The sequence below is a fragment of the Acomys minous genome, assembly GCF_964271855.1.
Source record: "Acomys minous genome assembly, chromosome: 13".
Lineage (NCBI taxonomy): Eukaryota > Metazoa > Chordata > Mammalia > Rodentia > Muridae > Acomys > Acomys minous.
The window spans coordinates 2,561,660-2,585,506 of record NC_140495.1 but is presented as its reverse complement, the minus strand read 5'-3'; the positions used below and the strand labels follow the sequence as shown (position 1 = coordinate 2,585,506).

General features: G+C 56.2%; 1 protein-coding gene across 7 annotated transcripts in view; it reads right to left on the bottom strand.

Moving 5' to 3' along the window:
- CCDC13 (coiled-coil domain containing 13) overlaps positions 1-23,847 on the bottom strand; it is a 43,431-nt gene extending 19,584 nt beyond the window's left edge. For 2 of the 7 annotated variants that reach the window (XM_084754198.1, XM_084754200.1), the window contains exons 1-8: positions 23,739-23,847; positions 20,916-21,141; positions 17,430-17,578; positions 12,967-13,109; positions 9,528-9,648; positions 7,880-8,085; positions 6,849-6,953; positions 3,407-3,568 (exon numbers count right to left, since the gene is read on the bottom strand). In XM_084754198.1, coding sequence (XP_084610324.1) covers positions 3,407-3,568; positions 6,849-6,953; positions 7,880-8,085; positions 9,528-9,648; positions 12,967-13,109; positions 17,430-17,578; positions 20,916-21,136 — 1,107 coding nt within the window. In that variant the 5' untranslated portion in view covers positions 21,137-21,141; positions 23,739-23,847. Of the gene's footprint in view, positions 1-3,406; positions 3,569-6,848; positions 6,954-7,879; positions 8,090-9,527; positions 9,649-12,966; positions 13,110-17,429; positions 17,579-20,915; positions 21,142-23,738 lie in introns of all 7 variants that reach the window. The other 5 variants (XM_084754201.1, XM_084754203.1, XM_084754202.1 and 2 more) reach the window with 3 other exon arrangements.

The following is a 23,847-nucleotide window of genomic DNA, read 5'->3' as shown; positions in this document are numbered from 1 at the left end:
GTGGTCAGTGATGGGGTGAGGGGCAGTGATGGGGTGAGTGGGCAGTGACGGGGTGAGTGGTCAGTGACGGGGTGAGGGGCAGTGATGGGGTGAGTGGGCAGTGACGGGGTGAGTGGGCAGTGACGGGGTGAGTGGGCAGTGACGGGGTGAGTGGTCAGTGACGGGGTGAGTGGTCAGTGACGGGGTGAGTGGTCAGTGATGGGGTGAGTGGGCAGTGACGGGGTGTGTGGTCAGTGACGGGGTGAGTGGGCAGTGACAGGGTGAGTGGGCAGTGATGGGGTGAGTGGGCAGTGACGGGGTGAGTGGGCAGTGATGGGGTGAGGGGCAGTGACGGGGTGAGTGGGCAGTGACGGGGTGAGTGGGCAGTGACGGGGTGAGTGGGCAGTGACGGGGTGAGTGGTCAGTGACGGGGTGAGTGGGCAGTGATGGGGTGAGTGGGCAGTGACGGGGTGAGTGGGCAGTGACGGGGTGAGTGGGCAGTGACGGGGTGAGTGGTCAGTGACGGGGTGAGGGGCAGTGATGGGGTGAGTGGGCAGTGACGGGGTGAGTGGGCAGTGACGGGGTGAGTGGGCAGTGACGGGGTGAGTGGTCAGTGATGGGGTGAGGGGCAGTGACGGGGTGAGTGGGCAGTGACGGGGTGAGTGGTCAGTGACGGGGTGAGGGGCAGTGACGGGGTGAGTGGGCAGTGACGGGGTGAGTGGGCAGTGACGGGGTGAGTGGGCAGTGACGGGGTGAGTGGTCAGTGACGGGGTGAGTGGTCAGTGACGGGGTGAGTGGTCAGTGACGGGGTGAGTGGGCAGTGACGGGGTGTGTGGTCAGTGACGGGGTGAGTGGGCAGTGATGGGGTGAGTGGGCAGTGACGGGGTGAGTGGGCAGTGATGGGGTGAGGGGCAGTGATGGGGTGAGTGGGCAGTGACAGGGTGAGTGGGCAGTGACGGGGTGAGTGGGCAGTGACGGGGTGAGTGGTCAGTGACGGGGTGAGTGGGCAGTGACGGGGTGAGTGGTCAGTGACGGGGTGAGTGGGCAGTGACGGGGTGAGTGGGCAGTGACGGGGTGAGTGGGCAGTGACGGGGTGAGTGGGCAGTGACGGGGTGAGTGGTCAGTGACGGGGTGAGGGGCAGTGATGGGGTGAGTGGGCAGTGACGGGGTGAGTGGGCAGTGACGGGGTGAGTGGGCAGTGACGGGGTGAGGGGCAGTGATGGGGTGAGTGGGCAGTGACGGGGTGAGTGGGCAGTGACGGGGTGAGTGGGCAGTGACGGGGTGAGTGGTCAGTGATGGGGTGAGGGGCAGTGATGGGGTGAGTGGGCAGTGACGGGGTGAGTGGTCAGTGACGGGGTGAGGGGCAGTGATGGGGTGAGTGGGCAGTGACGGGGTGAGTGGGCAGTGACGGGGTGAGTGGTCAGTGATGGGGTGAGTGGTCAGTGACGGGGTGAGTGGTCAGTGATGGGGTGAGTGGGCAGTGACGGGGTGTGTGGTCAGTGACGGGGTGAGTGGGCAGTGACAGGGTGAGTGGGCAGTGATGGGGTGAGTGGGCAGTGACGGGGTGAGTGGGCAGTGATGGGGTGAGGGGCAGTGATGGGGTGAGTGGGCAGTGACAGGGTGAGTGGGCAGTGACGGGGTGAGTGGGCAGTGACGGGGTGAGTGGTCAGTGACGGGGTGAGTGGTCAGTGATGGGGTGAGTGGTCAGTGATGGGGTGAGTGGTCAGTGATGGGGTGAGTGGGCAGTGACGGGGTGAGTGGTCAGTGACGGGGTGAGTGGGCAGTGATGGGGTGTGTGGGCAGTGATGGGGTGAGTGGGCAGTGATGGGGTGAGTGGTCAGTGATGGGGGTGAGTGGTCAGTGACGGGGTGAGTGGTCAGTGACGGGGTGAGTGGTCAGTGACGGGGTGAGTGGTCAGTGATGGGGGTGAGTGGTCAGTGACGGGGTGAGTGGGCAGTGACGGGGTGTGTGGTCAGTAACGGGGTGTGTGGTCAGTGACAGGGTGAGTGGGCAGTGTGACAGGGTGAGTGGGCAGTGTGACAGGGTGTGTGGTCAGTGACAGGGTGAGTGGTCAGTGACAGGGTGAGTGGGCAGTGATGGGGTGAGTGGTCAGTGATGGGGATGAGTGGGCAGTGTGACAGGGTGAGTGGGGAGTAAGCGGCATCCTCTCCTGCTTATGATTCGTTACTGCTAGTGCTGTCACCCCGCCTAGGTCAGGGTCATAGGCAGATACAATGGTGGGACAGGTGGGTGTGCCCGGCTGGGCGGGCAGCAGCTAGTGTTTACCTGCCACTTCCCAGGCTCTTGTGACAACCTAGACAGAGGGAGACACTGGCCTGGTGCTGCTCCTTCCCATGGCCGCTGTGACTCAGACCTTGTCTAAACATCTTCCCATAGAGGACGTGCACTGCGCAGGAGCAGGCCACACTAGCATCCCTAATCTCAGCTCCTCCTCCTCACACTCAGGCTGCAAGTCCTTTTTCACTGTTCCGCATCTCCCCTTCCAGTCCATCAGGGCCGGGGGTAGCCTCAGCATCCCTCGCATCCAGGTGCCAGTCTCATGTTTCTACCTTGGTCACTTCTCGGAGGGACTGTCAGCACTGTCTCACATCTCCCTCCACCTCCCCTCACCTGCCCAAAAGTCAGGGGACTATGTCTCCTCCCAAATCAAAGGACCTTGGTGTTTATTTACCCTGGAGGCTGGAAGAGGCTGTGATGGAGCTGGCCTGCCTGGCCCAGGGCTTGGAAGAGGCATGTGCAAATGGGGATTCTCCCATTGGGGAGGTACGGAATGCCTCGGTGCTAGAAGCTTCTGTCAGGCCCGGTCAGCACCTCAAGTACTGACCCATGCACTCTGTTCAGAGCCTGGCCGGGCTCCCTTCAGGCCCACCCTGTTCCACTGTTAGGGGTGTGAGCCCGTGTGAGGGTTCACCATCACTATCAAGGCTTTGTGATTACCTAGAAGACACACTTCTGGGCATACCTACAACGGTGTTTCCAGAGAAGGGAAGACTCACCCTGAATATGGCTAGGACATTCCTTTGGCTGCTTGCCAGACTGAACAAAAAGGAAAAAAAGAAGGAAGCCAGCCACACATCTGCATTCGTCCGTCTCTGGTTCCCACCACTGCCACCACCCTTTCCCTAACCTGACAGGGAGCTGAAACCAACCCTTTCTTCAAGTCGCTCTTGTCAGGCATTTTATCACAAGGACACTGTCAAAGACACCCACACATCTCCTTATGCGTGACTCCCCTCAAATTGCCATGGTTGGACCACCTACATTCTTTGACTGGACCCAGGCAGCTCAAGCTGGCTGCCTCAAGCACCCCCTCTCCTCTGTGGCCTGTGAGGGGTGGCCACACCCTGCTGGGTGCTGTGTGTCCTCTGTCCCCGTGTGCTGAAGCCAGTGGCTGGGCCTGCCTCACCTCCCAGCTCTCCTGCTTGCCCCTCTCCAGGCTGCGGATCCTCAGCAGGTTTTTCTCTTGTGCAGTCAGCTTTCTTGGGTCTAAATTGACAGGCAGCTCAGAGCTCGGCGCATCTGCAGTCTTGTTCTCACGTTGTCCCAGCTGCTTCTCAAGCTCTCGGACCTGAGGGCAGTAAAGCTCGGTGTCCCACCAGTCCTCACTCATGGGTCCTGTCACCTACATGCCATGGGCACAGGTCAGGCCCAGGCCAGGGACATTTTCGGCAGAGACTCTGTCCAAGGGGTTTAGTTTAGAAGGGATGATTCTGGGGGTCTGTGAGGGAGCCCCTTCCTTGTGACTGCACCCAAGCTGCTGCACAGTTCCACCGCACCCAGGCTGCTGCACCCTCTGACTGCACCCAGGCTGCTGCACCCTCCGACTGCACCCAGGCTGCTGCACCCTCCGACTGCACCCAGGCTGCTGCACCCTCCCACTGCACCCAGGCTGCTGCACCCTCCCACTGCACCCAGGCTGCTGCACCCTCCCACTGCACCCAGGCTGCTGCACCCTCCGACTGCACCCAGGCTGCTGCACCCTCCCACTGCACCCAGGCTGCTGCACACTCCCACTGCACCCAGGCTGCTGCACCCTCCCACTGCACCCAGGCTGCTGCACCCTCCCACTGCACCCAGGCTGCTGCACCCTCCCACTGCACCCAGGCTGCTGCACCCTCCGACTGCACCCAGGCTGCTGCACCCTCCGACTGCACCCAGGCTGCTGCACCCTCCGACTGCACCCAGGCTGCTGCACCCTCCCACTGCACCCAGGCTGCTGCACACTCCCACTGCACCCAGGCTGCTGCACCCTTCCACTGCACCCAGGCTGCTGCACCCTCCCACTGCACCCAGGCTCCTGCACCCTCCGACTGCACCCAGGCTGCTGCACCCTCCGACTGCACCCAGGCTCCTGCACCCTCTGACTGCACCCAGGCTGCTGCACACTCCCACTGCACCCAGGCTGCTGCACCCTCCGACTGCACCCAGGCTGCTGCACACTCCCACTGCACCCAGGCTGCTGCACACTCCCACTGCACCCAGGCTGCTGCACACTCCCACTGCACCCAGGCTGCTGCACCCTCCCACTGCACCCAGGCTCCTGCACCCTCCAACTGCACCCAGGCTCCTGCACCCTCCGACTGCACCCAGGCTGCTGCACTCTCCAACTGCCAGTCTTGTCAGGAAAACCGGCCTGCCCGAGGGCACAGTGCTTCATGAGGACTCAGCAATCAACCCTCCTGAGCCTAGCATGCCCCAAGTTTCACTACAGACCAAAACGAGGGCCCTAGCAGGAGGGAGGGCCCAGAAGGCATTTTAACAAAAGCCACAGGTGATTTTCTTTCTTAAAGCAAATATTTCCTTTTTATTGTAAATATTAACACACAGTAAATGTACAAGACAGTGGTTTTCTCTGTGACACTTCCTCACACCTGTAACCTTGCTTGAACCATGCCCACTCATCTCCCCCCCGCCCCTTGCCTCTGCCCCCACCCCGTTTTTTTCTCCTCCTTGCCTATTTCTTTAAAGTCATTAAAAATCCTCTGTGAGAGAAAACATGAAATACTTGCATCATGAGTGTGGCTTGCTTTACTTAACACAATGCTATCAGGCCTATTCACTTTCCTGAAAATACCATATTTTTATTTTTTATTTATGGCTAAAATGCTACTGTTTATACAGTTCACGTCTCTTTCCCTGCACGTGCCCACTGAGCCTGTACTTTATGTACTGATGGGCAGGCATGCCGAGGCCAGAGAGCAGTCAGAGCTCTGGCACTCTGTGCTGAGGCTCCCTCGGGTGCACACCCAGGAGTTGTTCTTTCGTTAGGGTTCTTGAGTTCAGTATATATTCAGAATGTACATATGTAAAATATAACACATATGCTTAGAAAATATATGTGTATATTCTGAGCAGCATTCACACACATACATACAGACTCCGAGCAACAACTGGCTGAGGCTGCCCCACTCGGCAGGCTGTCTTTTCATTCTGCTGGCTGTTTTATTTGCTGATCCTTTTAGTGTGATATGGCGCCTGTTCAGAGGCCCATGTGTCATCTCTTCCCAGAGCATTTGCAGGGTCTTAGGTCTTACGCTGAGACCTCTGATGCTTGATACACTCTGAGTCGGCATTTTACAGGTGAGAGGTAGGGCTCTAGTTTTATGCTAAGTGGCTGCCTAGTTTTTCCAGCACCATGCTACATGCCAGGGGTGATCTTCTCTCTAGTACGTCTTTCTTTCTTTTGGATTTTTAAGACAGGGTTTCTCTGTGTAGCCTTGGCTGTCCTGGACTCACTTTGTAGACCAGGCTGGCCTCGAACTCACAGAGGTCCGCCTGCCTCTGCCTCCTGAGTGCTGGGATTACAGACATGCGCCACCATGCCTGGCACTAGTATGTGCTTCTTATGCCACAATAAAGAATCAGATGAGATCATGCATGTCCTATACTGTATGGCAGTATATAAGGACAGGAAAATAAATCTGTCATTCCTCACTCAGCCTACACTTAATGGTAGATTTGCTGAGGCTGCATGTGCTGGGCCTCAATGTGAGGAAACTCAAACTCACATCTCTAGGACCCTAAGTTTTGGAGAGGGGCCATTCCCCTTTACGATGGCTTCAAGGACTCTGTGGATGGCCCTAATTAAAGAGCCACCCAGGAGGGTGCAGACCTGAGGCCTGGGAATGCAGGTGGTGTGCCTCGGGGATTGAGGGAGCCACACGTCTCAGTCTACAGGCAAATGAGGTAGCAAGCCTCGGCTAACCTCTGCCAAGTGCTCGCCAGGATGGCACTGTCCTGAGGAGCACCGCCCCAACACAGGCCGACACAGTCCTTCCTGCCAACAGCCTAAGGATTTCAGGGCAGGGGTGCTGTTGTTATCCCCATTATGTTGATGTGGAAACTGAGGCACAGAGAGAGTAATTTGTGAGGGGAGGGGAGTCTAGGGCTTGAACTCAGGCCAGTCAGCTCCCAATACCTCTGGTGTGCACCAAAATATTTAGAAGATGAAGCGGGAGAGCCAGCTGTGTTATTGGTTCACAAAACTTTCAAAAGGACTGCACGCCTCCGGCATGAAATGGAAGAAGCCAGGCACTACAGCAGTCACCCAGATTAGCAGGAACTCGGGGAAAACATGCCTGCAGAGACAAAAACTCAAGGCTGCAGGGCTGGTTACGTGCCAGGGCTGGGCATGTGGAAAGCGTTACATAAGTGCATGCGTGTGCAGTAACGAACCGAAATCAGCTGGGGAGGAGAGTGTGAGCCCCTCCACTCGGCAAGGGCATGCTGTGGGTGGGGCCCGCAGGCCTGCGCCAGCACTGTGTGCTCCAGCTTCTAGTGAGGGTCAGGGCGAGCACTTCTGGGGGGGCCCGTCAAGCCCCTGCTCAGGGCCAGGAGGACTCACTCACCTTGCTCTGCAAGACGAGAATCTGTTGCGCCCTTCCCCTCCAGGTGCCCGGGGAAGCCAGGAGCTGCTGGATGTTCACGTCTTCGCCAACCTCATTGGCCAGAACCTGAAATACAGCAAGGTGCTCAGAGTACATGGGAGAAAGGCTACCCACGCGTGGGACTGGGGCAGCGCTGTGGTGGGGACCCTCATGGCCCCCCACCTCAGCTGGTAAAGGCCTGAGCATGCTCTGCCCATCACCCCAGCCTTCTCTGTGACACTCCAGCACTGCCCTGCTCCAGAGGGCCCCTTGCTCCTGACACATTCAAGCACAGTTGCCACTGCGCTGGCCAGTGCCTGTCTCCTTGCACTACTTACTTGTTACCACAAATTCTGGGTGGCTCAGGAGGCACAGAGGTCTGGCCCTCAGTGACGGCCTCTGCCAAGTCTCTTGAAAGCACAGAGTCAAATGCTGCTGCTGTGCTTCTGGAAGGCCTGACCCTGCAGCCACCAAAGCTGTACGAGGCTAGGCCTACCTCAAGGCTTTGAGGTAGAACCAATACCTTCTGCGTGTCACCCAGCTGGTGCCCACCCAGCAGGACAAGTCTCTGGCCTCGTTTCCACGATGGAACACTGTTTTGTAACTCTTGGCCAGTCTGAGTGGTTCCAGCAAGGAGGGTACAAGCCAAATTCACTACGTTAACACCAACAAAGATTGGGGCAGCTGGCCCTGGAGGCCAACACTCTGTCACTGACCATTTTCCTGTGAAGGGGTTTTCAGTGCACACATTCTATGTTCCTTTTCTATGCAGCAGGTGGGCCAGGCAGCCTTCTGAGCCACAGGCAAGGCAGCATACTGAGTGGAAACCCAGGGTCTACCAGGGCGCAGGGCAGCAGGTGGGGAGAGGCACACAGAAGGCTCCCAGCTCTCCCCCTGGTGGGCAGAGCTAATCTCCTCAGTGCATAGGCAGATCCCAGGGTAGTGGGCAGCCCCCCCTCCTCCCCGCCAGGAAGCCGGCCATCCCGTTCCCCAGCACACGCAAGAGTAAGCACCCCTGCTTTGGAAAAGAAGCCAGTGGGCCATTGGGATTGTCCTGGGACCAATCCTGGCCACACAGGAAGCCCCACACCCCGACTCTGGAGAACCTTCTGGGCCACGCGGAGTTCCTGCTTCGCACACTGGATCTGGTTGCGCAGGTCACTCATCTTCAGGTTGGCGGCTGCCAGCCTGTCCTGCAGCGCTTTCACTTCTGGGCTCTCTAGCTGGCCGGGAAGGATGGGAACAAAGTGGTCACTCGTGGCCTAAATACTGAGGACAATCAGGCTACTATTTAGCTGTGCATGGCGTGTATTTATCTAACTGGGCAGGGGTGGAGCCCTCATCAACCACCAGCTCCCTGAGATGCAGAGCAGAGGTGGGCAGGAGCTGAGTCGTGAGGGGCCTGGACGATCTGGCCGGACAGGACAGAGCATGGACCGGACCCTGGCTGGCCTGGGTGTTGCACATACACATCTAGAGGCCGGAGCATCTAGAGGAGGCAACAGGGTCCACACCTCCCAGATACTCCTTGGGCACGGCCACTCGCTGCTGTGCCCAGGGACAGGGTCAGCTCAGCAGGCACACCATGACTCCCCAGCCACGGGCCTGTCAGCACAGGCCACGTGCTCGGTCTGTGATGTCAAAGAAGAGCCATGAAAGATGCATGCTGGGATCCAGGGCGTCAGCTTTGTCTTTTCTCTTTGAAAAATGTCTGAGCTGGGTGTGGTGGTGTACGCCTTTGATCCCAGCACTCAGAGGCAATAGGATCTCTGTGAGTTCAAGGCCTGCTCCACGGAGTGAGTTTCAGGTCAGCCAGGGCTACACAGTCTCCATGACAACGACGGTGGGAAGATGATGTTTAAAGCAAGTGTCGGGAGACACTGACTAATATATCCTGTCTCTCTGTCTCTGTAGACATTCCTGGGGCCTCCACAGCCACACCAGCCAAACTCCTATCAGTGATGAAAACCAAGTCTGCAAAGGAGCAGAGCTGTCCTGGCACGCACAGGGCTGAGGACAGCGCAGTGGGATTAGAACCCTGGTCCTCTGCTGTCCTGGCCAAGTCTCCCAATCTGAGCTTCTATTGCCAATGCTGCTACAGACTGTCCTGACTACAGTGAGGTTGGTTAGCAAGCTAAGTACCCATCAGGCCATGCTGCCCCAGTGGACCAAGGGGCCTGGGCTTTTTGGAACAGGGTGGCCATGGTGGGGCTCCTGTAATGCTAGCATGAAAGAGAGGCCCAACAGAGTAAGCTGTAGGAAGTCCATGGAACTCCTGAGAAGCAGCGGCCAAAGAGACTTGGCCTGGCCATGTGGCCCAGATGTCCACCTGCATTTAGCCCCACTCCCAGGATAAAAGTAAAAAAAGAAAATCAACAGTCTGGGAGCGGGCATCTCTGTAGACCAGCCTTCCCTCTTGGTCTGTGTCCCCAAGGCTTGGGGTCCCCAGCTCTCCCAGTTCCCACAGTTCCCACAGAAAGTGGCTCAGAGCTGCCTTCCCTGCCTCTGCTGGGTGATCTGGACACAGGGTGCAGGCAGGGGGCTGTTCCCTGGGGCTCCTCTGAGGCCACGAGGGCAGAAAGGAGGCCTTGGGGGCAGGGGGGGCGCCTATGGGAGGGTACCTGAGAGCCCACTGGGAGGGGAGGCCCACGTGATGGATACCTCTCTGGCTCAGCATGAGGAGAATGCGTACCAAGGCTCTGTCTCCCGAGTGGGTCTTCAGCGGCTTGGCCCCTGCGTCAGTGGCCCGCTTTGCTGGAGGCTTGGCTGGTGCCATCTGCAGCTGAAAAAGCAAAGTTGGTGCTAAGACGTGGTTCTGCTCAGCAGCTGCACAGCCGACGGAAGCACTCAGTGCTGCTGGGTGTGGCCACCTGCTCTAATGTCTGAGGCCCTGGCTCACACGTGGACCACTAATGGAAGGAGTGTTCCATTCCGAGATCCCTGTGACAGGAGAGGTTCAACCGATGCTCAGCCCTGCTCCCCAGCTGTTCCAGAAGGGCAGCCCAGAGATCTGCTAAGATCTTAATAAATCACCACAGTGCAGCCACACTCTCTGGGGCTGTTTGAGTGAAAATGGCCCTCTAGACTCTTTGGGGGTGGCACTGTTGGGGTATGGCCTTGTGTGTCACTGGGGGTGGGCTGTGAGGTCTCAGATGCTCAGGCCCAGTGCCACTCTCTTCTCCTGCTGCCTGTGGATGCAGATGTAGGAGTCTCAGCTCCCTCTCCAGCACCAAGTCTGCCATGATAGCTGACTTAGCATTTTATTGCTGTGCGCCATGACCACTGCAACTCTTATAAAGGCAAATATTTCATTAGGGATGCTGTGGATGCACTTGGTAAGTATGCTTGTAGACAGCTGATACATGCAGACCCCGTTACTGTCATGGCTGAGAAGCACAGTGGCAGGTAGACATGGGGAAGGCGAAGAAGTTGAGAGTCTGTAAAAGGAGACTGTGTGCCACACGGGATGTAGCTTGAGCATCTCAGACCTCCACAGAAACACAGTTCTACTCCAACAAGGCCACACCTACTCCAACAAGGCCACACCTACTCCAACAATGCTACACCTACTCCAACAAGGCCACACCTACTGCAGCAAGGCCACACCTACTGCAGCAAGGCCACACCTACTGCAGCAAGGCCACACCTACTGCAGCAAGGCCACACCTACTGCAGCAAGGCCACACCTACTGCAGCAAGGCCACACCTACTCCAACAAGGCCACACCTACTCCAACAAGGCCACACCTACTCCAACAAGGCCACACCTACTGCAGCAAGGCCACACCTACTGCAGCAAGGCCACACCTACTCCAACAAGGCTACACCTACTCCAACAAGGCCACACCTACTTCAGCAAGGCCACACCTACTGCAGCAAGGCCACACCTATTCCAACAAGGCCACACCTACTCCAACAAGGCCACACCTACTCCAACAAGGCCACACCTACTCCAACAAGGCCACGCCTGCTGCAATAAGGCCACACCTGCTGCAATAAGGCCACACCTACTCCAACAAGGCCACACCTACTCCAACAAGGCCACACCTGCTGCAATAAGGCCACACCTACTCCAACAAGGCCACACCTACTCCAACAAGGCCACACCTACTCCAACAAGGCCACACCTGCTGCAATAAGTCCACATCTACTGCAACAAGGCCACACCTACTGCAATAAGACCACACCTACTGCAACAAGGCCACACCTACTGCAATAAGGCCACACCTACTGCAACAAGGCCACACCTACTGCAACAAGGCCACACCTACTGCAATAAGGCCACACCTACTCCAACAAGGCCACACCTACTGCAACAAGGCCACACCTACTGCAATAAGGTCACACCTAGTAGTGCCACTCCCCATGGACCAATCAGACACATGAGTCTGTGGGGCCATTCCTTTTTTTTTTTTTGTGGGGCCATTCCTATTCAAACCACCATGATAATGGACTAAACCTCTGAAACTGTAAGCCAGCCCCAATTAAACGTTTCCCTTTTAAGAGTTGCGTGGTCACGGAATAAAACCCAAACAAAGACACTCTTCCAGCATAGGAGGTAGGGAATAAAGGAACCACGTGGGTCACAGGGTCACAAGCAGAGGTGCCTGCCACGTGGGTCACAGGTGAGCAGAGGGCGCCTGACACATGGGGCAGCCTTGTGATGGAGCCTGCTGTAGGCAGCCAGCCTTCAGTGACTTTTCAATTGTTCTTTTTACATGGTAGCCACAGTGACTGGGGCAGGGCCAACCTCTCCCGGCCCTGACATCATCCTGCACATTTGGCTGTGCTGGCCTGCTGTGCTTCCTTCCTATTCTGCAAGATGAGCCTCTGGGCCCAGTGCATGGTGCTGCTCCCACAAACTCTGGCTGGGCCCTTTCAAGCAGCCCCTGCCACTGTTGCCTGTCAGGGTGTTGCTCTCTTTTCCCCTGCATGGCTGGGTGTTGTGCCACACACTCACGTGGCTCCCAGGACTCGACCCTCCATGCCCCCTCCACGCCCTCCAGTGAGTGGCACAGGTCCCAAGGCAATTCTTTAGAAATACATCCTAGAAACCCTTGCTCATTGACAAGTATGAGGACCAGGTGGGTCATGCAGGGTTTCGGGACTCGACTCTGGACTCGGGAAAGGCTGCAGAGGCTCCTCCAGCCTGAGGAACCCACTCTAACTCCTAAGGGAGCAGAACCACTGGGCTGTGCGGCTGTTGGAGCAGATGGGTCTGTGGCTAGATGAGATGGAGGGACCGCACACAGTAGGGCCGCTGCTCCTGGCCGTGCCTCAGGTCAGCAGGGTTCCTGGGAACTGACTGAGCACACAGTAGGGCCGATGCTCCTGGCCGTGCCTCAGGTCAGCAGGGCTCCTGGGAACTGACTGAGCACACAGTAGGGCCGATGCTCCTGGCCGTGCCTCAGGTCAGCAGGGTTCCTGGGAACTGACTGAGCACACAGTAGGGCCGCTGCTCCTGGCCGTGCCTCAGGTCAGCAGGGCTACTGGGAACTGACTGAGCACAGAGTAGGGCCGCTGCTCCTGGCCATGCTTCAGGTCAGCAGGGCTCCTGGGAACTGACTGAGCACACAGTAGGGCCGCTGCTCCTGGCCGTGCCTCAGGTCAGCAGGGTTCCTGGGAACTGACTGAGCACACAGTAGGGCCGCTGCTCCTGGCCGTGCCTCAGGTCAGCAGGGTTCCTGGGAACTGACTGAGCACACAGTAGGGCCGCTGCTCCTGGCCGTGCCTCAGGTCAGCAGGGCTCCTGGGAACTGACTGAGCACGTGTTTACCTACTGCTTTCTACACCCCGGGCCCCGTGCTGGCAGTCTCAGGAGACCTGGCAGCACAGCCACTACTGCAGCCACTGATGGGTGGGGACTGAGGCGGCGTTTGGGCCATGCCAGCAGCTACAGATCTCACAGTGAAGCGCTGAGTCAGTCTCCCTCAGCCACACCATGCTAGGCTTCTTCGCTGCCTCGCTGCTGTCTCACACACTTCCTCTCTCGGGACGTGGAGATACTGGGGACCTCACTGCAAATGCTGAGCTCTGTGTAGACCACCACGTGTGGCTCTCCCTGGAGTCCCCTCCTGAGGAGCAGCAGCCCGGGCTCTTACCTCGTGCTCCAGCTCTTGGATGCGATTGGTCAGCTGTTTCACCCTGGCCTTCGCGCCCTCTGACTCCGCCATCAGCCCCCGGTTCTTTTTGGATAGTTCAACGATTTTGGTGGCAACTAGGTCTCCAGCCATCCCAGTCGCCCCTAAAATGAAAGAGATTGCAGGTTCCATTAAAAACACAACCTGCACCCCAAATCTACATGGCTGCCCAGAGAGTCAGCAGGTCCCCAGGGAAACTTTAAGACCAGAAAGAAGCTACATACTGAGTTTGAGGCCAGCCTGGGCTACATGAGAAAAAAATAATAAAGATAGCAGAGACTTGGTTCCGCAGAGAGCCGGCTATAAACCCTAACAAGCAGGGCACAGTCCCTGACGAGACCAGCTTTGGCCAATGCTGTGTCAGTTGAGACAGTGTAGGAAGATACAGCCAAACTGGCTTCTTGCTTATGTCATCTCGCACACATGTTGGCTAGACCCAGCTGGCTGGTTCCTGAGGAGGGACACATGGGACAAAGCGAAGCCATCCTAGCTAAACCCCAAATTCGCCTAGATATGTGTGTCATGTGTGCACGCATATACACATAGGCCAAATGTGTATGGAAATCATAGGCCGACTGTGGTGTCACTCCTCAGGGTGGCCGACTGTGGTGTCACTCCTCAGGGTGCCATCCATCCTTTTGTTTCTGAGACACAGTCTCTCACTGGCCTGGACAAGAAGCTGCCCGGGCTGGCCAGGGCATCCCAGCTCCAGCTGCCTTTGCTCTCAAGTGTGGCGTTACAAGTGTCACCACCCCTGGCTTTAGGGAACATGACACTTGGGTCTTTATAGGTGTAAGGCAGCATGTGTACTGTTCCACAGCCCCACTGAATAAATTCCTAGTGCTTAATATTGCTGACATCACATGGCTGTTTGTTCCGCAGAGCTGTGGCAACATGTGACCAAGATAAATCCATTCACAGAGCATTTACTGAGTTCCTAGGCGCTGACCCCATCAGTGGTAGCGACTTAGTGGGGACAAACAGATTCCTGGAGACCTCACTCTCCAGCAGGCCCCACAGGCCACAGGAACATCAGGCAGGTATGCACTACACCTTCCGGGAGGGCCACGTGCCACAGAATGACAGAGGCTGAGAGGATGGTGACAGGGGATAGTCTAGAGGGAGGCCAGGGAGGGCCTCTGAGAGAAGAGGAAGCATAGACAGCGGCCTGGGTGGGTGAAAGGCAGGGTGCTCTCAGCGAGGCCTGAGGGTGTGCAGGGAAGCTGACTGCATGCTGGAGGGTATACTGCGGTGGGCGAGCAGCAGACTGCATGCTGGAGGGTATACTGCCGTGGTTGAGCAGCAGACTGCATGCTGGAGGGTATACTGTGGTGGGTGAGCAGCAGACTGCATGCTGGAGGGTATACTGTGGTGGTTGAGCAGCAGACTGCATGCTGGAGGGTATACTGTGGTGGTTGAGCAGCAGACTGCATGCTGGAGGGTATACTGCGGTGGTTGAGAAGCAGACTGCATGCTGGAGGGTATACTGCGGTGGGCGAGCAGCAGACTGCATGCTGGAGGGTATACTGCGGTGGTTGAGAAGCAGACTGCATGCTGGAGGGTATACTGCGGTGGTTGAGAAGCAGACTGCATGCTGGAGGGTATACTGCAGTGGTTGAGCAGCAGACTGCATGCTGGAGGGTATACTGTGGTGACAGCAGCAGACTGCATGCTGGAGGGTATACTGCGGTGGTTGAGAAGCAGACTGCATGCTGGAGGGTATACTGCGGTGGGCGAGCAGCAGACTGCATGCTGGAGGGTATACTGCGGTGGTTGAGAAGCAGACTGCATGCTGGAGGGTATACTGCGGTGGGCGAGCAGCAGGAGTCTGTGCAGCTGTCCTTTCTGTGCTGTGCCCAGGATGCTGTGCAAAGCATGAGCTTGGCCAGGAGGGAGGCAATTAGAGGTCACTTCCCAGCCAGTGGAGGTGGTGATGGTGATTGTGGTGGTGGAGGTGGTGATGGTGGTGCACGACTTTAAGAGGTAAAGGAAGGTAGATCTTTGAGTTCCAGGCCATCCTGGTCTACAGAACAAGTTCCAGGACAGCGAAGGCTACACAGAGAAACTCCTTCTTGAAAAAAAAAAAAGTCATTTCCCTTGAAGCCTTACAACCATTAAAGAGATTCACCAAGAGCGAGCTCATGACAGACCCAGATCATGAACCTTGAAGGACCCAGGGAGACTGTCCCCATCCAGCCCCAAGAGGGGACCTTGGCTCCCTGGCTCCTCAGACTGGCTGTAGACACAGTAGGGAGATTGGAGGGTCTTTAGGAAATCATTGTCTCCAGCAGGAAAAGAAACTCTATTTCAGCTGAGTTTCAGGACAGGATGGCTGCGAACACCCTGCCCCATGTCCCCATGGAATACAGCCCGCGAAAGGATGTGTGGAGCAGGAAGCTTCTAGAAGGAAGCAACTGCTGACACTCATAGAGGAAACATGAGGGATCCAAGCCTGGTCTTCTTGGTAGTTAATTTCCTCTCAGGACTCAAAAGCAACAAAACCCCACACTGAGCCATCAGAAGACTGTCTGAGGAAGCCAAGGAATAGGGAAGATAGGCCAGTGAGACTGCCAAGATCCGCACCTGGAGAGATGGCTCAGAGGGTAAGAGCACTGACTACTCCTCCAGAGGTCATGAGTTCAATTCCCAGCAACCACATGGTGGCTTCCTCATGACCATCTGCAATGTGATCTGATGCCTCTTCTGGCCTATAGGTGTACATACCGACAGAGCACTGTATACATAATAAATTAATAAATGAATGAAATATATACATATACACACACACACACACACACACACACAGAGAGAGAGAGAGAGAGAGAGAGAGAGAGAGAGAGAGAGAGAGAGAGAGAGAGAGAGAAAAGGCGGGGGAGAATGGCAAAAGTCCTTTTCTTTGCCTTCCTCCAGGACGGCTTCATTCCTGACGCGGCAGCAGAGCAGGTAGCAAACAGGCTATTGTCTGAAAGCAGTCTTTACAATCTGCAGAATAGCTACAAGCAAAACCTCGTCACTGACGTGAGCTCTTGCAGACAGATGGCATAGCACACTTACGAGCCACATGTGGGGCACATCTGCAATCCCTGCACGAGGGAGGTGGAGACAGAAGGACAGGAGTTCAAGGCCTGATTTAGCTGCTCAGAGAAATGGAGTACAGCTATATGAGACCTTGTTGGGAAAAGAGTCATAAACCCACGAAACCGTACAACACAAGCAGGATGCAAAGGGGCCTAGTGGGGGGGGTGGTGTGCTAAACTTTCTGCAGCCTTCGGAAAGTGGAGAAAGTAATTCAAACTGTAGTACACTGTGCTTAGAGTAATTCTAAGTTAAGTGAGAAACCGAGCTATGCCTGGTGGTGAGCTGGTGACAAGCGCTCAGGAAGCTAAGGAAGGGCCCAGGTTCCAGAACTGCCCAGCTTCACAGAGATGTGGAGGGAAGAAAAGGTGGGAGGAGGAGGAGGTGGATGGGGGGAGGGGAGGGAGGAAGGACAGAAAACAAGGAGCAGCAAGACTTCTCTCTCCAGACCCAGGGCAACATGGGGAGTGGAGCTAAGCAGACCTGGGACGACGCTGCCGACATGTCTGTCACATGGCAAACATGGAACAGCAGGGCGGGCTGTGGAGGAGGAACCACCCCAGGCCCTGCTCTCCCTGGCGCCCACTGGCTTAACCAGATCCGCACCCCACTCGCAGCCCCACAGCCTTGTCTTTCTGTAGTTTCTGTTTTGGACAGGAAAAGCCAAAGAACGGAGGGAGTAGGTGACCCAGTTCCCATGGCCTTTGGGATGCTGGAGTCCGTGCACCCAGCTCCCACAGCCTTCGGGATGATGGAGTCCGTGCACCCAGCTCCCCTGGCCTTCGGGATGCTGGAGTCCGTGCACCCAGCTCCCACGGCCTTCGGGTTGCTGGAGTCCGTGCACCCAGCTCCCATGGCCTTCGGGTTGCTGGAGTTTCCCTGATGGACTTTGCCAGATGTGCTTGGGGAGACAGGGAGGGGCTCTGGAAAACTCAGGGCCAGCCCTGCTACTGTCCACGGTAGATGTCACGGGCTTTCTGCTTACACCCACCTGGGAGGTATGCAGAGTCCGCGCCAGCACGTGGTGGGGTCAGAGGCATCACTGCGGAGCCTGTGCCTAGCCTACACCTGCAGAATCAGAGTTGTTCTCACACCTCGGCTGCTAAGCTCTGCACCAACAGAGTGGAAGTGTAGCTGCGCCCTGCAGGCCAGCGTCAGCACCGCAGCTGCTGAGGGTGTCTCATAGAGCAGCCACGTCCCTTCTGCAGCACCAGCACGTGAGGCAGCATCCAAGCCAAGCGCCAAGGAGAGAAAGACCACCGTGGCCACACTGAAGCCCTGCACTGCTCTCTGGGATTCCAGACAACTGGGCCCACCCACCTGGACTCACCAGCCATGGGCGGAGTTACCTGTGAACGCAAGTCTGTCCTCTTCTATCTTCTTCTTGAGGTGTTTGATCTCAAATTCCCTCTCCTTCAGCAGCTTGTACAGCCGCCCGTTCTCGTCGACTGTCTCCCTGAGCTCACTTCGAAGCTGCTGGATTTCATCTTCCAGCACCCTGCAAGGGAGAGGTGCACGGCTGCTCCCCACAGGCACCCACGCCTGTCTGGACATGTAGTACCAGGGCTGAGCACCAGGGGGCACCAAGACAGTGTCTGTACAAATACGACTGGCCCCCCCCCCCCCCCCCCCGGAGCTGAGCAAATGCACCGCGTGCGAAGGCTTGCTCAGTGTTGGAGATGGGAGGACAAGCGTGGAGGTTACCCTCAGGGACGACACCTGCCTTCTGTGAGACAGGGTCTCTCGCGGGCCTGTAAGTCAAGCTCACCTATAATCCAGACACCAGCCTCAATTTTTAGTTCTTAGAATTTCGGTCTGCCCTTGTAGCATTGCATCCCTGCCCCCTCTGTGAGTGTGTACATGTGTGTGGATGTGTGTATGAATGCATCTGTGTGACAACATGGGTTTGCACGGGTTCTGGGGGTCGCGTTTGTCTTCTTGCTTGCAAGCAGGCACGTTAGGGACCGACCCACTCCAGCACCCCCACACTTATTGCAAGCCCCCCAGGACTGCAGGCCATAAGGCAAACTCCAAGCCCACTGCAGACCATGGTCTCTGATGGCAACCAAACAAGATTAAAAACAGCACAAAGAACACAGGAAGGAGTGAAAGACATAAAAACTGAAATCTGGAGCTGAGAGAAAAACTAAAACCACGTGCTGGTTAAGAAGAAATACCACAGGAAATTTAGACTGGACTCATTGCGGAAGTTTTGCCCAGCTTCAGAGACACACGAGAGCTCAGAGGCTACACATTTCCTCAGTGCTCAGCTGTATCCCACAAATGCACACACATACATGTAAAAGCACATGTGTACACACATATATGCACATATGCACTCATGCACATGCACACACATTCATATACAGATAAATGAGGTTTATATGTTGTCTGCCATCCTGTGAAGTTCTTTTCAGAAGCACAAAGCACTATAAACAATCTGATGGGTCTGGGATTGCTCCTGTGTCGGGCACACAGCAAAGACTGGATATAAAGTGTCCCCCACAGGCTCACACGTCTGAACCAGAGATTGTGAACTTTTGGGACACAAAGCAGAGCCCTGGGTTTTAGCTGAGCCTTTGAGGCTGGTGTAGGGCTGTCTGCTCCCTGCCTTAACCAGCTAACCCACTACTGTCCTGACATGATGGCAGTGTGCTGTGTGCAGTGTGCGGTGTGCTGTGTGCGATGTGCAGTGTGCAGTGTGCTGTGTGCTGTGTGCAGTGTGCTGTGCACTGTGCGCAGTGCGCTGTGTGTTGTGTGCTGTGTGCTGTGTGCTGTGTGCTATGCGCTGTGTGCTAACCCACAGCCTGGAGCCCTTCTCTATGGTCCGGACATGATGGCAGCGTGCTGTGTGCTGTGTGCAGTGTGTTGTGTGCTGTGTGCTGTGTGCAGTGTGCTGTGTGCTGTGTGCAGTGTGCAGTGTGCTGTGTGCTGTGTGCTGTGTGCAGTGTGCTGTGTGCTGTGTGCAGTGTGCTGTGTGCTGTGTGCTGTGTGCTGTGTGCTGTGTGCAGTGTGCTGTGCACTGTGCTCTCTCACTGTGAGCCTCGGTGAATTGTTCCTCACTGAAGTTGCTTCAGGCCAGGTTCATGATCTGAGTGATGGAAAAGGCAAGTGACACAGCATACAACAGGCCCTGAAACAGCTGAGCAATCACTTTATGGATGACAGTGACTGTGGGTAACAGCCATTATGAGCTCTGCTGGGCCTGACATTACTCCACCAAAGGCCTGGGTGGCCCACAAGCCATTCTTTCTGGTTTGGGGCCAGGCCCACTAGAGACAGGTCTGGATCAAGCTAAAGTTAATATTTAAGAGCCAATATTTTTAATTATTGGGAAAGCCTTTTTTTCCCCAATTGGCATTTAAAAAATAGGTCATTTGGAAAACTGAGAAACCATAAAAACTTGAGTTAGAAGCAAGCAAATATAGATTCTGGGAAAAACTAAAAGCAAAGAAACAATTCATCAATGGCTATGGTCTTTGGTAAAAGGCATGTACACACATGTACACTCACATGCACACACATGCACACTCACATGCACACACACTAGCAGGATGTACCACATCAACCTGCATAGGTATGTGTGCTCCAGTGACACTGTCAAGTCCAGAGCACTGAGAAAATTCTAGATAGCTTTCAACCTTTACACAAGGGGGGAAAGTGAGGACTGTGGAGTTTCAGAACAGAGTGACATTTATGTGCTGGTGTCTCCCAGGACATGTGTGGGGGTGCTGGTGTCTCCCAGGGCATGTGTGGGGGCACTGGTGTCTCCCAGGGCATGTGTGGGGGCACTGGTGTCTCCCAGGGCATGTGTGGGGGCACTGGTGTCTCCCAGGGCATGTGTGGGGGTGCTGGTGTCTCCCAGGGCATGTGTGGGGGCACTGGTGTCTCCCAGGGCATGTGTGGAGGCGCTGGTATCTCCCAGGGCATGTTTGGGGGTGCTGGTGTCTCCCAGGGCATGTTTGAGGGTGCTGGTGTCTCCCAGGGCATGTGTGGGGGCACTGGTATCTCCCAGGGCATGTGTGGGGGCGCTGGTGTCTCCCAAGGCATGTGTGGGGGCACTGGTGTCTCCCAGGGCATGTGTGGGGGTACTGGTGTCTCCCAAGGCATGTGTGGGGGTGCTGGTGTCTCCCAGGGCATTGTGGGGGCGCTGGTGTCTCCCAGGGCATGTGTGGAGGCACTGGTATCTCCCAGGGCATGTTTGGGGGTGCTGGTGTCTCCCAGGGCATGTTTGAGGGTGCTGGTGTCTCCCAGGGCATGTGTGGGGGCACTGGTATCTCCCAGGGCATGTGTGGGGGTGCTGGTGTCTCCCAGGGCATGTGTGGAGGCACTGGTATCTCCCAGGGCATGTTTGAGGGTACTGGTGTCTTCCAGGGCATGTGTGGGGGCACTGGTGTCTCCCAGGGCATGTGTGGGGGTGCTGGTGTCTCCCAGGGCATGTGTGGAGGCACTGGTATCTCTCAGGGCATGTGTGAGGGTACTGGTGTCTCCCAGGGCATGTGTGGGGGCACTGGCAGAGATCAAAGCCCCAGGCAGAGACAGAATGAGCCAGACTATCAATTCCATCCTATTCCTTGGAGATGTAGGTTTAAGCAAAGTGAAAATCCAGACAAACCACGTCTTGGTGAGTTTACAGTCCTTCCCTCTGGCCTTAAATACACTGCCTTGCACGCTCATCCAGAAAGCACCGCTGTCATTACAGGAGGCCTCAGCCATCGGTGTCAACCCCACTCTGAGCTTCCAGACCCCTGCGGGGTAGACCAGATGTCTCCATCTGCAGCCGCCTCCTCCCTGCCGTCCCCGCCTGCCTGCAACACTGCCTGAGAGGTCTGTACCTCTTCTCGAAGATGCCCTTCAGGCTCTGCTCCTCCATGTTGAAGAGGCTGAGGTTGTCCGGGATCTCCGCAAACCCCTCCTGCTCATTGGCCTTGTCTTTAGAGCTCAGCTCTTTCTCCTTCTTTCTCTCCATCTGTTTCTGTAGCCGCCTGTGCTGAAGTTCCTGCATGGCCTTGAACTGGAGCCGCAGAGTGTCTGCTGAGCTTTCATCGGCCGCCATCCTGCCTGAAAACAGAAGCAGGATGACCTAGCATGCGGCACGACTGAGGCCTAGGTTTCCCACTGAGCTGTCCGTGAGTCCCCTCCTAGAGCCCAGACTGCAGCAGCAGGGCCCTCACTGTCCTGACGCGTTCGCTATGTCCTTCTGTCAGCGGCTTCCACTCTGGCCGCACATTAGCATTTCCCAGGAGCCGTCAACACTGACCCTGTCTGGGCTCATCCCCAAACCAGCTAGATCCCAGCCTCTGGAAATGGGCCCCAGCATCACTTCTTTCAGAGTTAAGGGATAGGTCTGGGTGAGCGGCACCTATCTACAATCCCAGCTTTGGATCCCAAGAGGAGAGTGAGGAGGCCAGCCTGGGCTACATGACACTGTGTGTCAAAAAACCAAAAACAAATAAGTACATAAACATAATTTACTTGAGTTATAATTTACACACATTAAAGCCCATACCTCATGGACAAACAGACCAGAAAACCTTTCTGCTAAGCTCTGAGGTGACCCGCTGTTTGGGCTGAGAAGACACACTCCAAAGCACTGCTTTGGTAAGAGTCTGACGTGCAATCAAGTCTCTCTGACATGTGCCTTCTCGAGAGCCCATGTCTGTCCCTCCTTCCCATGGGCCAGGAGAGACTCACGATGGCATGCGGAAAACCCTATTTACCCAGGACCCAGGACACCAACAGAGCCACCATTATCTTCTGTCCCCGCTCTGAAATTTCCCGAGTTCACCGGGCGTGGTGGCGCACGCCTTTAATCCCAGCACTCAGGAGGCAGAGGCAGGCGGATCTCTGTGAGTTCAAGACTAGCTTGGTCTACAAAGTGGGTCCAGGACAACCAAGGCTACACAGAGGGACCCTGGCTTGAAAAACAAAACAAAAACAAAAAAGGTTGGAGTTCGCTACAAGATGCTGTCAGTCTCAGCCTCCCAGTTACAATTAATCTAGGAGACGATTCCTGTGCCCTGGGACTGGGCATCTCTCCCTGACGTCTCTGCGTCCTCTGCCCTGGATGCTCATCAGCACAGAGTCAGCAGCGCATGTGGGCATGGTGAGCGACTCACAGGCTCTGCCCCTGCATTTGGCCTGTTCTGTCTGACAGCCTATTGTCAGTTAACCCCTGTGAGCCCAGACACCTTCAGCCGTACGTCTGTCCCTAAGCCACCACAATGGACACGTGCTCAGCGTCTCCAGCTGCCACTTCACACACCACAGCCGCTCTTCTGCTTTGGCAGATGTGGCCTCAGCCAGGCCAGCACTCTCACAGGAGGCATCTCAGCCACTTCAGAAGCTCCCGAGCGGCCCTCGCTCGCAGATTCTCCCGCCTGTCCCCACCCTGCGCTGCCCCTGCTGACCCGCTGGCCTTTCACAGAGTTTCACATGTCTAGTCACACAGCGGTTGGGCTTTTTCATTGCTTTTCACGGCCAAGCAGCCCAGAAGCCACCCTGCGCCTATAGGTTCTTAGCTGCCACTTGGACGCCCCGGAATCAAATTGCTGTGAACATCTACGTTTCTCTGGAAAGTACATGAAGTGAAAATGCTGGTTCCGTGGTAAAACCTTTCTTAACTTTCTAAGAAACTGCTATGCATGTACACACGTACACACAGAGAAACACACACACACACACACACACACACATTCATCCATGCATGTATGCAAACATGCTCTGACTTTCACCGTGTGATGTCTTCAGCACCTCAGACTAAGGACAAATCACCATGGGGTTCGCTGTGGGTCTACTCACTGGCCCCTCCTCCACTTCCTCCCAGCAGCCCCGCTTTCACGCCGTGTGTCTCCTGTCACCCTCCTTGTCTGCAGTTTAAGGTCCCCTCCTGCCGCTGACCTGCCGCCTGCTGTGTAGACTAGGCTCGCCTCAGACTCAGGCAATCCTCCTGCTCCAGGGATGTCCACCGCGCCTGGCAGGACACACGCTTTCTTCCTCTTTGTTCAAGGCCATGCTACAGGACCTAATGGTTTGGGCCACAGTAGGTGCCTAACGAATATTTCTAGAACAAGTGGATGAATTTGGCCCTTTTAAGGCAACTGTACTTCTAAATCAGCAACAAGCAAGCTGTATGTAATAGTTACAAACACTTAGAAAACCACAGACACCACAACTGCTCAAACCTCTGCTGTTTTTCTTTTCTTGTTTGGTTTTTGAGACAGGGTTTCTCTGTGTAGCCTTGGCTGTCCTGGACTCACTTTGTAGACCAGGCTGGCCTCCAACTCACAGCGATCTGCCTGCCTTAAGACAAGATCTTGGTATGTAGTCCAGTCTAAGCTCGGCCGGTTCCGTCCCCGATCGGTCCCCGGTTCTGTCCCCGATCGGTCCCCGGTTCTGTTCCCGCTCGATCCCAGGTTCCGTCCCCGATCGGTCCCCGGTTCTGTCCCCGTTGGCTCCCCGGTTCTGTTCCCGCTCGATCCCAGGTTCTGTCCCCGATCGGTCCCCGGTTCTGTCCCCCCTCTGTCCCCGGTTCTGTTCCCGCTCGATCCCAGGTTCTGTCCCCGATCTGCCCCTGTTCTGTCCCCGATCTGCCCCGGTTCGGCTCCGGGTTCGGTTCCCAGCTCCGCTCCTGCCCTCCTGGGTCCTCCCGCACGTACCGCGACCTGGCTGGAGGCTAAGTCTGTCCTCAGGGCCACCGGCTCTTTCTCCGCCCTTCACGACGCCAGCACTCGCTACCCTGGCAACCGTCACCAGGGAAACCAGTCC